Source organism: Octodon degus, unplaced genomic scaffold, assembly GCF_000260255.1.
Source record: "Octodon degus isolate 3935 unplaced genomic scaffold, OctDeg1.0 scaffold00029, whole genome shotgun sequence".
Classification (NCBI taxonomy): Eukaryota; Metazoa; Chordata; class Mammalia; order Rodentia; family Octodontidae; genus Octodon; species Octodon degus.
Window position 1 is genome coordinate 670,882 of NW_004524605.1, and position 13,498 is coordinate 684,379.

At 53.6% G+C, this 13,498-nt stretch overlaps 1 protein-coding gene across 1 annotated transcript in view; it reads left to right on the forward strand.

Moving 5' to 3' along the window:
• Rasgef1c (RasGEF domain family member 1C) overlaps positions 1–13,498 on the forward strand; it is a 36,269-nt gene that overhangs the window by 15,056 nt on the left and 7,715 nt on the right. Inside the window, 7 exon segments of the mRNA XM_012514292.1 lie at positions 279–368; positions 1,411–1,513; positions 1,686–1,765; positions 1,840–1,865; positions 1,867–1,927; positions 11,988–12,063; positions 12,066–12,129. Of these exon segments, the coding sequence (XP_012369746.1) occupies positions 279–368; positions 1,411–1,513; positions 1,686–1,765; positions 1,840–1,865; positions 1,867–1,927; positions 11,988–12,063; positions 12,066–12,129 (500 nt within the window).

The window sequence follows — 13,498 nt, forward strand, 5'->3', positions numbered from 1 at the left end:
AGTGGACTAAAGTGCCTGCTTAGGCAGGTGCAGGGACCAGGGTTCCATCCCCGGCATGCCGGCCGGCCCCACCCCTGAGGGGCACTGAGGTGAAGATGACTGGGATGGGCGTGGTGGCGCCCACCTGTACTCCCAGCACTTGGGAGGCTGAAAACAGGGTATCACTAGGATCACTACAAGTCCAATCTGTGTAGTGAGACTCTATAGACCCTGTACTAAAATACATTTTAAAAAAGCTACTGGCAGACTCAGGGTGTGGCCCTGCATGCCTTTTCTAGCCTTGCTTCAGTGACAAGACGAACAACCTTGAGACCTATGTAAAATGGTCCAACTGACTGTGCTACCTGGTAGCCACTGAGACCTGCATGGCAAGTGAGGGGTGGGGGTGGTGGGACCCACAGAGAGACCAGAGGGCAGCTTGTGTAGGGCCATCTTCAGCCAGGACTCCTCCAGGATACGAGCAGTACTCCACCACCCTCCCCTGAAGTGACATTCCCTGCTGGCTAAGACCCATGCCACCATCAAAGGCTGCTTGCTGAAGGTATGAGGTCACTCGTGGGCAGCGTCCACCTCCGCTGCACCTGTTGCCTCAGAGCCCAGCCAGTAGCAGGTTTGCTTTGGCTTGGTCAGGGTTTAGAGATAGAAGAGATGCAAGCTTTAAGAGTTCAGATATAACACATGGAAAGTGCAGTCCATGGCTTCTCCTGGACCACACGAGGCCCCAGCAGGCTGGAGCTGGACATGCTTGTCCCTGGACTGAGACCCCCAGCCTGTCCTCTTCACAGTAGAGGGCATGCACTGAACCCTCGACCTTGCTATAAGGTGAAATCAGGCTTCCCCCTGAGAAGAGTTGCAGGCCACTCCTCTGAGGCTCCTGGAAGCTGTTTAGTAGAGTCACCTGCGAGGGAGAAGCTTGTGTGCTATGCCTTTTGCCCCTCCTGGCTTGGGCACTGCCCCCATTCGGCCACCCCCAAGGGGCCCAGTGCCAGCCTCCTCAGACACCACAGAGACTGGTACTGCCTGTGGTAGTGAGCAGTCTGGGGCACCCTCGCTGGGGCGCTTCTCCCTGCTCACCCCTGCTATGAGGGCTGGGATGCGCTGGCCTGAGGGGGTCTGCATGAGGAACTCTCCCAGGACAACTGGTGAAGGCCACAGGACAGTTCTGAAGGGCCCAGCGCTGGCCCGGGAAGACAGCCTCCAAGTGGGCTGAGCTGTGGGCCCTAGCATGCTGCAGTCGCGCTGGGCCTCAGTGTGGCCTGGAGCTGCCGTAAGAGCTTGCGCAGCACTTTGGGCCTCAGCTGCTCTGCTGTGGTCTGGGCCTGGGCCTGGGCCTGGGCCTGGGCTTGGCCGAGGTTCAGAGCCAGCTGGGGCAGCTGACGGAGTGACAGGGCTGACTCTGCCTGTCCTCAGCCAGCCAAGAAGAAGCCACGGGCCCAGGTGATTGAGTTCTTCACTGACGTGGCCCGAGAGTGCTTCAACATCAGCAACTTCAACTCCCTGATGGCCACTGTCTGTGAGTGACCCCCCAGGCTGGGCCATGAGGACCACCGAGGGCGGGGGCACCATGGGGCACACAAGTGCTGGGCAGGCCCTCTGTGGGCGGGGCGGGGCCCCACAGACCACATGGAGCTCCCAGTGTGGGCTGCCAGGCCCAGGAGCCTGCTTAGCCCACCTCCCTCTTGCAGCTGGCATGAACATGAGTCCTGTCTCCAGGCTGAAGAAGACATGGGCCAAAGCGAAGACGGCCAAGTTCTTCATCCTGGAGGTAATTGGGCTGCCTGGGGGAGGGTGTGGCCATGGAGCTCTGACAGCTGCCTAGTGCCTCCTGTCCCCTCCCAGCACCAGATGGACCCTACAGGGAACTTCTACTACAGCCCTGCGTGGGGCAGCACACCACTCCCTGACCACATACAGCAGGCGGGAGAAGGTAAATGGAAGACAGGCAGAGGGCTGTGCCCTCCCTCTGCAGTCTTCCTGCTCCAGGACGAGTGGGCCAGCTGCGTGGGGTGTGGGCAGCAGCGTACCTACAGCAAATACCTCAGGGCACTTAGGAAGGGAGAGGGCTGGCTTCGTGTCTAGCTTTGAGGTGTACATGTGTGAGGGCCTGGCCTGTGCTTTAGAGTCCATGGCAGAGCAAAGCACTGGCTTCCTGGCCGGGTCCCTGCAGCCGCCCAGGGACTTTAGCCTCCCTCAGGCACCTAACAGGCACTTAGGGTCCAGATCATAGCGGTCCAGGAACGCGAGGTGATCAGAGTCTGCTGGTGGAGCCCACCCTCCGCCCGAGGCTCCTTGCACCCCACCTGCCAGTGTGGGGTGCCTCACCTCCCAAAGCAGCTCCTCTGTAAGGGCCTCTTCATGGAGGCAGCACTGTCCACCTGGCACATCCTCTCGGAGGCTGGAAATTGGGCCACTCCCCCCATACTGCATCTTCCCTGCCTTGGGGTCCTCTCCACTTCAGTGCCTGAGGTAACCTCCCCAGCCTGGCCATGTGAGGGTTTCCAGGTCTCTTCCTGCTCTGACCACCCCACCCACCCACCCACCCATTAGAATCTCTTCTGTTTAAGATCAAATTCCAGTTCCAGGTACACAGGGTCTTTTGCCTTTCATTCTAAATGCAACACATTTATTTATTTATTTATTTATTTATTTATTTATTTATTTGATACAGGGTCTTGCTATGCAGTTTGGACTTGTAGTGATCCTCCTTTATCAGCCTCCCCAGTGCTGGGATAACAGGCATGCACCACCACACCCAGTTTCAGGGCCCATATGGCATGTAGTACCAGGGATCCAACTTGGGTCCTTGTGCTTGCCAGGCAGGTGCTTAGACTGCTGAGCTATCTCCCCAGCTCATAGCACCTTTAATGTGACCTCAAGTCCCATTTGTTTTTGTTGATGACTGACCAAGCTTCTTGTCCATCCAAACTGCTTTTCATGGTGGTGTTCTTACATGTTTGTGTTCTGCAGCACCTTCATTCACACTGCCCCCTATTTCTCCTCCAAATTCTCCTAGGGATCTGTGTCACAGGATGGTATACATAGGCCCTGTACTGCAGTGTGTCCAGCTTGAAACCTGCTACCAGCCCTCTGGCTCTCAGGAGGAAAGCCCAAGGCTTGGTGAACCTTCTGAGTCTGCTTCTTGGAGGAATGCTGGTGACATCTGGCCCCGTGCTGGTGATGTGGACCTGGTTCCCACCAGCCCCCTGGTGTCATAAAAGTGGCCTTCCAGCACCTTGGTGCAGAGTGTTTTCCCTCAGTTGAGGCAAACAATGGGTTCTACAACACAGGCACCCTCTTCACACAAGCACTTCTACTTCCTCCACATCCACGTGGGTCCAGGCCACCATTCTATCTGGCCTGGTCCACTGTGCACAAGGGCCTTTGGAACTGCAAACTTGCTGCTGTTGCTTTCTGGACTTAATATCAATCAGGACCCAGCTCAACATAGAGGCCACCTGGAGAAGTGGGTACAATGACAGCCTGGGAGAGAAAGGGGGCAGAAGCCGATGACAGGCAGGAAGGAATCACAAGGTGTTATGCACTGAGTTCTCCAGGCCTCAACTTGAGTTGATGCGGATGGCAACTGTGAGGTGGTCTCTAGCACCTGCCCATCTGTTCATGCTTCCCTCCAACCATTCATCATCCAGCCTTCCTTCTACCCATCCATCAATCTATCCATCATCCAGCTTTCCCCATCCATCTTTATATCCACCCGTCCACCCAGCCATCTTTCCTTCTTCCCTCCTTCCATCCACCCACCTTTCCTCCTTCCTCTAAACACACAGCCACAAACCACCTGACCAGATTACATGCACTGTACCCCAGCTCCCTGGCACTGGAAGGGAGTCTAGGAACACAAAAGTCCCAGCCTGCTCACCTGCCCCACGATTAACGTGGTTTAGCTCCTCTAGACCCTAGCTCCACAGCCCACTCCTGGGCTGTGAGCTGGCACCCCTGGCTGCCACCCAGCTCTACCATGTCCTGGAAATGGCAGCAGCCTGTTGTACAAAGGCTGTGAGATTCACACTAGGCCAACTACAGCATGTTCCTGGACCTGCTACCTCCTCGTATTGAGTGGACAGTGAAGTCCCTGAGACTCAGGCTTCCAACTGGGGAATGTCAACGCTGGGGCCTGTAGAGTAGCCATGGGAGTTCGGTGGGGAGCCACAGTCCAAGCAGCCCACGTGTAGCAGGGCCCTCTCTGTGGTGAGGCTCCTGCCCTTGGCTGCCCTGCCTTCCGGCCCTTGGCTCCTGCTTGGGGAGGGGCAGCTCACTCACCCAGGACTAAGAGTCTGGCAATGCCCTGTCTTGCTCGCACACCCTGCAGTAGGCCTCCTGGGGCCCAGAAAGGGCCAGGGGATGAGGCTATGCCATCACCACACGGCCGTGCGGGTATCTGAGGGAGGGCATGAGCACGAATTCCGCTATCCGCCGCAGCATCCCTCAAGGCAGACCAGCACACCCAACCAGCACACCCCAGCGTGGCTTGGAATTCTGAGAACAGCACTTTGCACCGTCATCCCTCAGCACATCCTTCCTGCCTGTCATCGGCTTCTGCCCCCTTTCTCTCCCAGGCTGTCATTGTACCCACTTCTCCAGGTGGCCTCTATGTTGAGCTGGGTCCTGATTGATATTAAGTCCAGAAAGCAACAGCAGCAAGTTTGCAGTTCCAAAGGCCCTTGTGCACAGTGGACCAGGCCAGATAGAATGGTGGCCTGGACCCACGTGGATGTGGAGGAAGTAGAAGTGCTTGTGTGAAGAGGGTGCCTGTGTTGTAGAACCCATTGTTTGCCTCAACTGAGGGAAAACACTCTGCACCAAGGTGCTGGAAGGCCACTTTTATGACACCAGGGGGCTGGTGGGAACCAGGTCCACATCACCAGCCCTGGCTTAGAGTAAAGTAGCTGCTTCTACGTGGTGTAAGCAGGAAGCGCAGAGTCAGTAACGGGTTATTCTGTAACTCAGCATATGTTTGTTCACACATTGTCAGGCAGATGTGTCCGGGGCAGGTTTAGTTAGGGGGCCATTTGTCACGAGGCAAGAAGGACCAGGGAAGTCAGGGTCCGGGCGGGTGCGTACAATGAAGTGTGCCTTTGACAGGGCTGGCCTGTCCCACGTAGCTAGTCCTTGAGACAGGCTGGCAAACCAGGACATGAGCGCAGGCCCTTGCGCTAGAGGGTCAGCTAGAGCGGAGTCGTGTCATCTCTGAGCTGCAGTTGGGTAGTTTAGTCCAGGCCAGCTGAGGCTGATGGTCCAATTATGAAGCTGTTTTTTCCTTCTTTTTTTTTTTTTTTTTTTTTGCAGAACCAGGGATTGAACTCAGGCCCTTGTCCTTGCCAGGGAAGCACTTATTCCATTGAGCCATCTCCCCAGGCCAATGAAGGTGTTATTTTAAAATTTCCTATCACACCTGCAGTCCAGCCTCAGAGCCCAGGACCAGTTAGTTACTCAGCACCTGGGGTGACACATCCATCCGGTTTGCCCAAGACAGTTGTGGTTTTGTTGCTAAAAGTCCTGCATCCCAGGATCTCCCTCAGTCCTCAGCACACCAGGCATCGGTCACTACCACATCTGGTCCTGGGCCTGGCCCTGGCTATCATTAGCTGGAGGTTTCCAGCCAGCTCCTGCTGCTCTATGGGCCTGTTTCCCCGTCTGCACTATAAAGGTGAGCCGTGCATGGTTCTCCAGAGTGTCAGCATCTAAGTCCTCATTTCAAAGCCTCTGTCAGCTTGGCCCAGCCATCCCTGAGCTAGAAAGGCCAGAGCCATGTGCCCTTTGCCCAGGATAGCAGGTGAGAGCTTGGCCCTGGTGAGACTGGCATGTGTCCCCAGCCCTGGGGGCCAAGGCAGAGGCTGCAGGCACCTTGCCGGGGCTTCCCTGAGTCCCCCAGACAGAATCCCAGCTTAGAACAGCAGAATGGTGTGCTCCAGTTCTGGAGTCCAGAAGGCCAGGATGGAGCAAGCGTGAGCAGAGACTGTACCAAGAACCCTTCCCTCTGCTGGCTCCTGATGGCCACAGCTGTCAGCTTCCCCACCTCATCTCTCCCATGTGGCTGTCTTCATGTGCACAGCCGTATTGACCTCTGTTCTTGAGAATGTGACTTGCATGAGGGCTGCTCTAAGCCAGCATGGCCCATCTTAAGTTGAGCGAGTCTAAGTGAGTACCCACAAACAGGCAGTGGTGTTCAGGACTTCATTGGGCCTGCGCACCCCTGGGGGCACAGTTTACATTAGTCTGTCCTTCATCACTATAATAACATCCTGGGGTGAGAATTTCACAAAGCAAAGAGGTTTACATGGCTCAGAGTTTTGGTGGCTAAGTGCTGAACTTGTCTTGGCTCTGCAAGGGACCCTTGGCTGTGTCACCCAGTGGAGGGGGTCCTGCTGGAAGTGCTGTGCTGTGGTGAGGCAAGAAGCCAGAAGGAAGGGACGGCTTTGCACTTTTTAAATACAACCCTCTCACAAGAATTCCCAGAGTCCCTTGAGGACTGGTCTCACCCCCCGAGGGGCACTTGGCGGCCTCTGGCTCACTGCGCTCCCACACTGAGGACCAGGCTCCAGATACGCGAGGCCTGAAAGGATGCTTGCAGACCCAAGCGACGCTCACACTCCAGCAGCAGGGCAGAGCCATCTGGGCTCCCAAGGGCAGTCTGGGTGGTCAGCAGGGGCCTTCCTGGGAGCTGCCAGGTGGCAGATGCACGAGCAGGCAGACGGACAACCTCAGACCCCACATAACAGCCAGTAGCACTTTGCAAGCCTCTCAGGAAGTGGCGAGGACGTTTGCTCCTGCTTTCACTGTGTGCCTCAAGATTGGCTCTGTAGCACCAAGAAAGACAAAGGATGACAAATCATTGAGTACTTTTTATTTAAAAAAGAATAGGCCGAGTGTGCTGTGCCAGTTAACTCTCTCCTGTTCCCTGTGTGGGCATGGTGTGCTCAGCCTGGGCCTGGGATCCCCGTGCATGGAGCCAGGCCTCATGGGCCGCAAGCAGGGAGGCAGCCAGGACTCTGCTTGTCCAGGCAGCTGAGGAGAGAAATGCTCCAGCCTCTGCCAACTCTGCATCTTTGCCCAGTTCCCCAGCAAGAGGGGGAGAATTCAGCTGGTGCCTGCTAGGGCCTGGGAGGAAGGAGTCTGGCCCCGGAGTTGTAGGCCCTGTGCCTCCTTTCTGTCTGGCTCACTTGTTGCCCTTCACAGTACAGCCAGCCTTTCCTATGATTCGTCGTGTCAGGCTCGGGCTCCCACCCGGGGTGCCATAGGAGGTGCTGGCACCTTTAGGAGGCAGGCCCCACAAGAGGTGGGAATGATCTCGACAATTTTTATGCTTCTTGGCACGTGTCTGCAGTGTGCAGAGTTGCATTCCGGGTGGAGCACTGGTGCACGTGCAGAACATGGAGCCTTCTTCTTCCTCACCCACTTTACCTCTGCTGCTCTCCTTCTCTGTGTCTCTTGGTCCCCTTCCTTTGTGCAAAAATTGTTGTCGTGCTATTTCCCATCATCCAGCTTATTTTGCGCTCTATATTTGGGCTTCTGGTATAAGAGAAACCATGCAATAGTTCAGCTTGTGTTCTGATGTCGTACACTTGACGTTGTGGTCTCAAGGTGCATGCATTTTCCTTGAAATGACTCAAGTTTATCCTAATTTACAGCAGACAGTACTTGTTAGGGTTTGTGTCTTGGTGTCCCCCCAAAGCCTCATGCAGTCACTGGGGTGGCTTCTAGAGTTTGTGATTAATTCATGATCCAGTGCCAGGATTATGGGGGTGAATGCTACACCCACAGATACCCTGAAGAGAGCGTAAGAAAGGAGGGAGGCTTGCTCCCAGCCACTGCTGCTGCTCCTGCCTTTTTGCTCTTGCTGTTTTGCTATTTTCTGCCACATGAACAGCTGCCCTCTGCCTTGGAGCCTATGGACTGAACCTTCCACTAACTGATATAAATAAATCTTTCTTTTCTTAATTTTGAGTATCAGGTATTTTGTCTCAGCAATGAGAGAAAAGAAACCAAGACGGGCCGGTGAGATAGCTCAGTAGACTAAGCACCTACTTTGGCAAGCACAGGGACCAGGGTTTCTGAATGCCACACCAGCCCTGCCCCTGTGGCAGGCTGAGCTGGCAACCGAGTCTTGGCGTGGTGGCGCATGGCTGTAATCCCAGCACTGGGGAAGCTAAAAATAGGAGGATCACTATGAATTTGAGCTGCATAGTGAGACCCTATACCAAATACATAAAATGGAAGGAAGGAAGGAAGGAAGGAAGGAAGGAAGGAAGGAAGGCAGGCAGGCAGGCAGGCAGGCAGGCAGGCAGGCAGGCAGGCAGGCAGGCAGGCAGCCAGCCAGCCAGCCAGCCAGCCAGCCAGCCAGCCAGCCAGCCAGCCAGCCAGCCAGCCAGCCAGCAAGAAACAAACAAACAAACAAACAAAGACAGACAGACAGCCCGCCCGCCCGCCCGCCGGCCAAATAGCTCAGCGCATTAAAGCACCTGCAAGTAGGTGCAGGTGCCAGGGGTTCAATCCCCAGGCCTGCCATGTCAGCCCTGCCCCTGGGTCACGCTGAGCTGGCAATTGAGACTGGGCATGGTGGCATGCACCTGTGATCCCAGCTCTTGGGAGGCTGCAAACAGGCGGATCACTAGGAGTTTGATCTAGTACTGAGACCCTGAACACCCTATACACCCTTCCCTAAAATACAAAACATAATAATAATAATAATAAAGAAACCAAGACAGTACTCTACATAAACCTGCTACATGTTCTTTATTAATTTCCCTGATGGACACATGGGCCGCTTCCAGGGTTTAACTATCATGAACAGAGCTGCCGTAAACACAGTGTGAATGTGTCGCTGTAGCATGATGCCTGCAGAAAGACACCCAGAATGGGAGTAACTGGGTCAAAGGGAACCTCCAGTCCTGATTGCTTGAGGAATCTCCATACTGAGTCTCATAGGGATGTAGTAGTTTACATCCCTTCCCGAGTTAAAGGATTCCTTTTCCCCTGCAGCCTCACCAGCATATGTGTTTGGGTTTTTGATGATAGCCATTCTTTCTGGAGTGAAGTAGAATATCAGTGTTGTTTTAATTAGCATTTCTCAGACTGGCCTGATAGCTCAGTGGACTAAAGCACCTGCTTAGGCAGAGTGCAGTGGCCAGGATTCGATCCCCGGGCCTGCTGTGCCAGCCCTGCCCACGGGGTGTGCTGAGAAGGTGATTGAGACTGGGCATGGTAGCATGCCTGTAATCCCAGCAGTTGGGAGGCTGAAAACAAGAGGATCACTACAAGTCTGACCTATGTAGTGAGACCCTGTAGACCCTGTCCTAAAATACAGAAAGATAAATAAATAAATAATTTGCATTACTCCCATTGCCAGTGGTGTTGACCATTTTTTCATATATTTTTACTTTTTCTTCTGAAAGGTGTCTGGAGATTGGTTCTCTTTCATGGCTGGGCCTTGTTTGATTTTGGAATGAGTTCAATGCTGTAATCCAGGCATGAATTTGGAAACACTGCTTCCTCTTCACTTACGTTGCGGAGTTTGAGGAGTGTTGGCCTCAGATCTTCCCTGACCTCCTTGCAGAATTCGACAGTGAATCCTTTGGGTCCTGGACTTTTCTTAATTGTTAGGGGATTTTTAATTATTGGCTCAATTTCATTGCTTGTTTTGGTATACAGAGCTTTTATATCTGCAGGTTCTATTTTGGTAATTCATATTTATTAGAAATTGCTTTCTCCTGGATTCTCCAACTTAGTGGAGCACAGGTTTTCAAAGTGGTTGCTAACAGTCTTCTGGATCTTGGTGTGGTGATTTTGCCTTTTTCATTCTAATCGAGTTGATATTGGCTGCACCCCACCCGCGAAAGATCGGCTCAGGATTTTCTATTTTGCTTGTTCATTTAAAGAACCAATTCTTTGATTGATTGATCTTTGTGTTGTTTTCTTGGTCTCAATTTTGCTAATTTCTGCTCTTATTTTTATCATTTTTGCCATGTACTAGCTTTGGATTTGGATTGTTCTTGTTTTTCTAGGACATTTAGATGCATCTCTAGTTTAATTATTTGGGTTCACTCTGTTTTCCTGTGGTGAGCATTCACAGCTACAAACTGCCCTCTTAAGATTGCTCATGTTGGGGCCGGGGAGACGGCTCAGTGGAATAAGCGCTTGCCGGTCAAGCTCAAGGGCCTGAGTTCAATCCCCGGTTCTGCCAAAAAAAAAAAAAAAAAAAAAGATTACTTATGTTGAGCCTCTTAAGCTCTGGTATGATGTACTGACTGTATTGTTTGATTCTAGACACTTTCTAATGATTGATTTCCTCTATGACCCTATTAAATATATATTATCTATTATATTGTATATTATATATTATATATATTTTACTTATATATATAAATAATAGCATAATTTCTTTTGGGGTTTTGTCACTTATTGCAGTAAAGGTGGAAACAATAGAGAATGGGAAAATAAAAGAAAAAATAGACAAATTACAAAGTGAAAGATGAAAAGGAGCAAAAAAATGAGTTAAAGGATTCTATTAAGAAGTTTAAAAAACAGTAAAATTAGATAAAGGTGACAGGAGAGAACAAATAAGAAAAAAGTGAAGAATAAGAATTAAACACCAATAAAGAAAGGAAAGAAAAAAATGAAGGAAAAAGAGGCGGAATTTGTACTTTCCGTATTTTTGGATGAGTGGCTTCTTTCCAAGACCCAGCGTCTGGGAACTCGGCAGGCCCTGCTTTGCCCACCGACCTGGACTGCCTGTGTGCTTGTGCGGTGACCCCTGCTCCAGAGGCCCCGCTGGCCCCAGGCTGGGGCTACTGTCTGGGCCAAGGCGTGTCCTTGTTCAACATTAGCAGGTGAGGAAAGCCGTCAGCCAGCTGGTCTGCAGCAGGCAGGGGTTCACGCGGGCACAGGGCTGCAGGCCAGCACTTTCACGTTCAGCGGCCTGAAGGCGCACATGCCAGGCCTGGCTCCTCATCACAGAGGACAGGGCCCTGTGTCCTTCCCAGCCTGAGTTTAGCCTTCTCAGGGGGTCTGGCATGTTGCCTGCGCCCCTCCATAACTGTCTCATGGCTGTCTCTTACCTAGTCCCTGTGTGAGCACAACACTGGCAAGCCAACAGTGTGGTGGTTTTGTTGTTTGGGGCTTAAACAATGAGCTCCTTCCCCAGGCGGCTTCTGACTAAGTGCACCTCGTGAGCACCATGCGGGATTTCTTTCCCAACTGGAACCTGCTGTGCAGAAGGCTCGCTTTCAGAGCAGCACCCCACGCTCCTTGCAGCTTACGGGAGGCAGGACTTTCTTGGACCAGCACTGCTGCCCCCCAAGTTTCTCCCTGGAGTTGCTGACCCTGGTGTGTACCTTGTATTAGCAAAGTCAGGTGTAGCTCCCTGGGCGCTCAGGTGGGCTTCGGACCACTTCATTCTTCTCTCCGCACTGTGCTCCATCTCCCAGCTTCTCCATAGTTTCTAGTTTTCCTGTCGACTCCTTCCCTGTTCCCAGAAGTCCACTTCTTCTCTTTTCCCCTTTCGCCACATCGCTCTTTTCCAGCTTTCTGGCTTCTGTGTCCCAAAGATGCTGTTTTGCTGCTCGTCACTCTTGAGCATTTTCAAGCCCAAGAGTGAGCTCTTGAAGGGGACACGGGGATCTCTGTCTCTCTGCCCCTCCTCTCTCCCCTTCCCAGCTGCCACGAGCCAAGCGCCTTGCCCCACCACATGCTCCCACGTGGTTCCCTGCCTCACCACAGGCCCGAGGTCTGTGGACCCGCAGCCCATGAGCCGAGTAACGCATCCCTATCATCGTTAATCGCAGATTCTTTTTCACTATGTTGGGAAGCTGACTCACACAGGCTTAGGAGCCGCGAAGCCCCAGAGCCAGCCAGGCTGCCCGGGACGCATCCTGCCCTCTGCATCTAGGGATGGAGGCTGACGTTCCTGGGACAAGTATCTGCTGGCCAGGCGGCTTCCCACCCTAAGTCATCCCTGCGAGAGGCCAGCTGAGGGCTGACCTGCCTTGTCTTCCCTCTGGATTATCATTCCTTCCTTCAGCCTGCTCATCAAAGACATCTACTTCCTGAACAAGGCTGTGCCAACCGCTTTCCCAATGGACATGTCAACTTTGAGGCAGGACCTGGGGGCCTCCCGTGAGGGCCTGGCTCCAAGTTAGACAAGCCAAGACAGGTTCCCAAGGCAGGACCATTGGCCCTAGAGAGACTAATGGGGGACCCTGAGGCAGAGTGCAGTTTTCAGGAGGCATTATCATGATGCCCCTCCATCCCATCTGCCAGAGGGAGAAACTGAGGCTCACGCTCATGTCAGATGTACGCTCCGTGCTGAGCCTTGGGCCCAGCAAAAGTATTTTGACCCTTAAGGAGCACTAGGCTGGTGAGGAAGACAATCCTGTAAACCCAGGGTGACATCTGGCGAAGTGCTGTGATACACAAGCTCACGGTGCGTAGGTGTCAGGGCGGCCCCTGAGGAGAGCCCACAGCAGCAGGAGGGTTTTGTGAGCTAGAGGCCAGAGTCAGAAGGGAAAAAGCTTTCTGCTTCCCACAGACATTGCCATTGTCTGAAAGTCCCCGCCTTCAGGGTCTCAGGACCTCTCAGGCAAGGAGAGCCCACCTGTAAGGGCTCCACAGAGCAGCAGCCTGCGTCTCACTCACTAGGCCGCAGCGCCAGCGCCCCTCGGGAGACGCTCCTCGGGAGCAAGGCCAGGCTGTTCTGCTGTGTCCCAGCCTCAGTATGGGCCCACACACACACTTGTGTGTTGGAGTGGCTGGCAGGCACAGGAGATGCTGGGCAGTGGAAGCAGGAGACCCACGCCATGCAGCAGCAGGGTGCGCTGCAGTCTGCAGGAAGGAAAGGACTCTTCTCCCACTGGAAAGCCAGCCTTGCCTGGGCTCTCTCCTCTGCAGGGTGACCTCCACCACCCGGGCTGTGAGTCCTGGGTTGGTCACTGGCTCTGTCTGTACCTCAGGCTGCCCCTGTGTAAACCACAACTCTGGCTACACAGAAAGGTTAGGAGGGCCACCATGGCCTGTGCAGCCCAGGCTCTATGGGACAGGCCTGGGCAAGCTTCTGCCAAGAGCCAACAGGTGTCCTGGGCTGCTGTGTCCCTGAGGAGAGCCTGACTGCAGGAGCTTGGGGGGATGGCCTCATACTCTGTAGGTGACCCTGACACTCAGCAGATGTGGGAGCCCCTGTCTATTGCCCTCCCTTCTTGAATTGTCCTCAGAGCCCAGAGCAAAAGTAAGGTAAGACCTCAAGGCCCTCACCTGGCATCTGACTTCCAGGCCAGACTGGCTGGCAGGGCAGATGGAGGCACCAGTGAGCAGGGTTCCCGCCAGCCTGGGCTGTGCTGCTCTGCAAATCCTTCCTCCACCTGGCGTGCTGCTCATGATTCAGCATATCCACAGCTTTCTTCGGTGCCAGGGCTTCCACATCCATGGATTCAACTGAACAGGGGTCAAAATCCTACCTTTTAAAAATTCCCTCTCACCTGATCTTCCTACT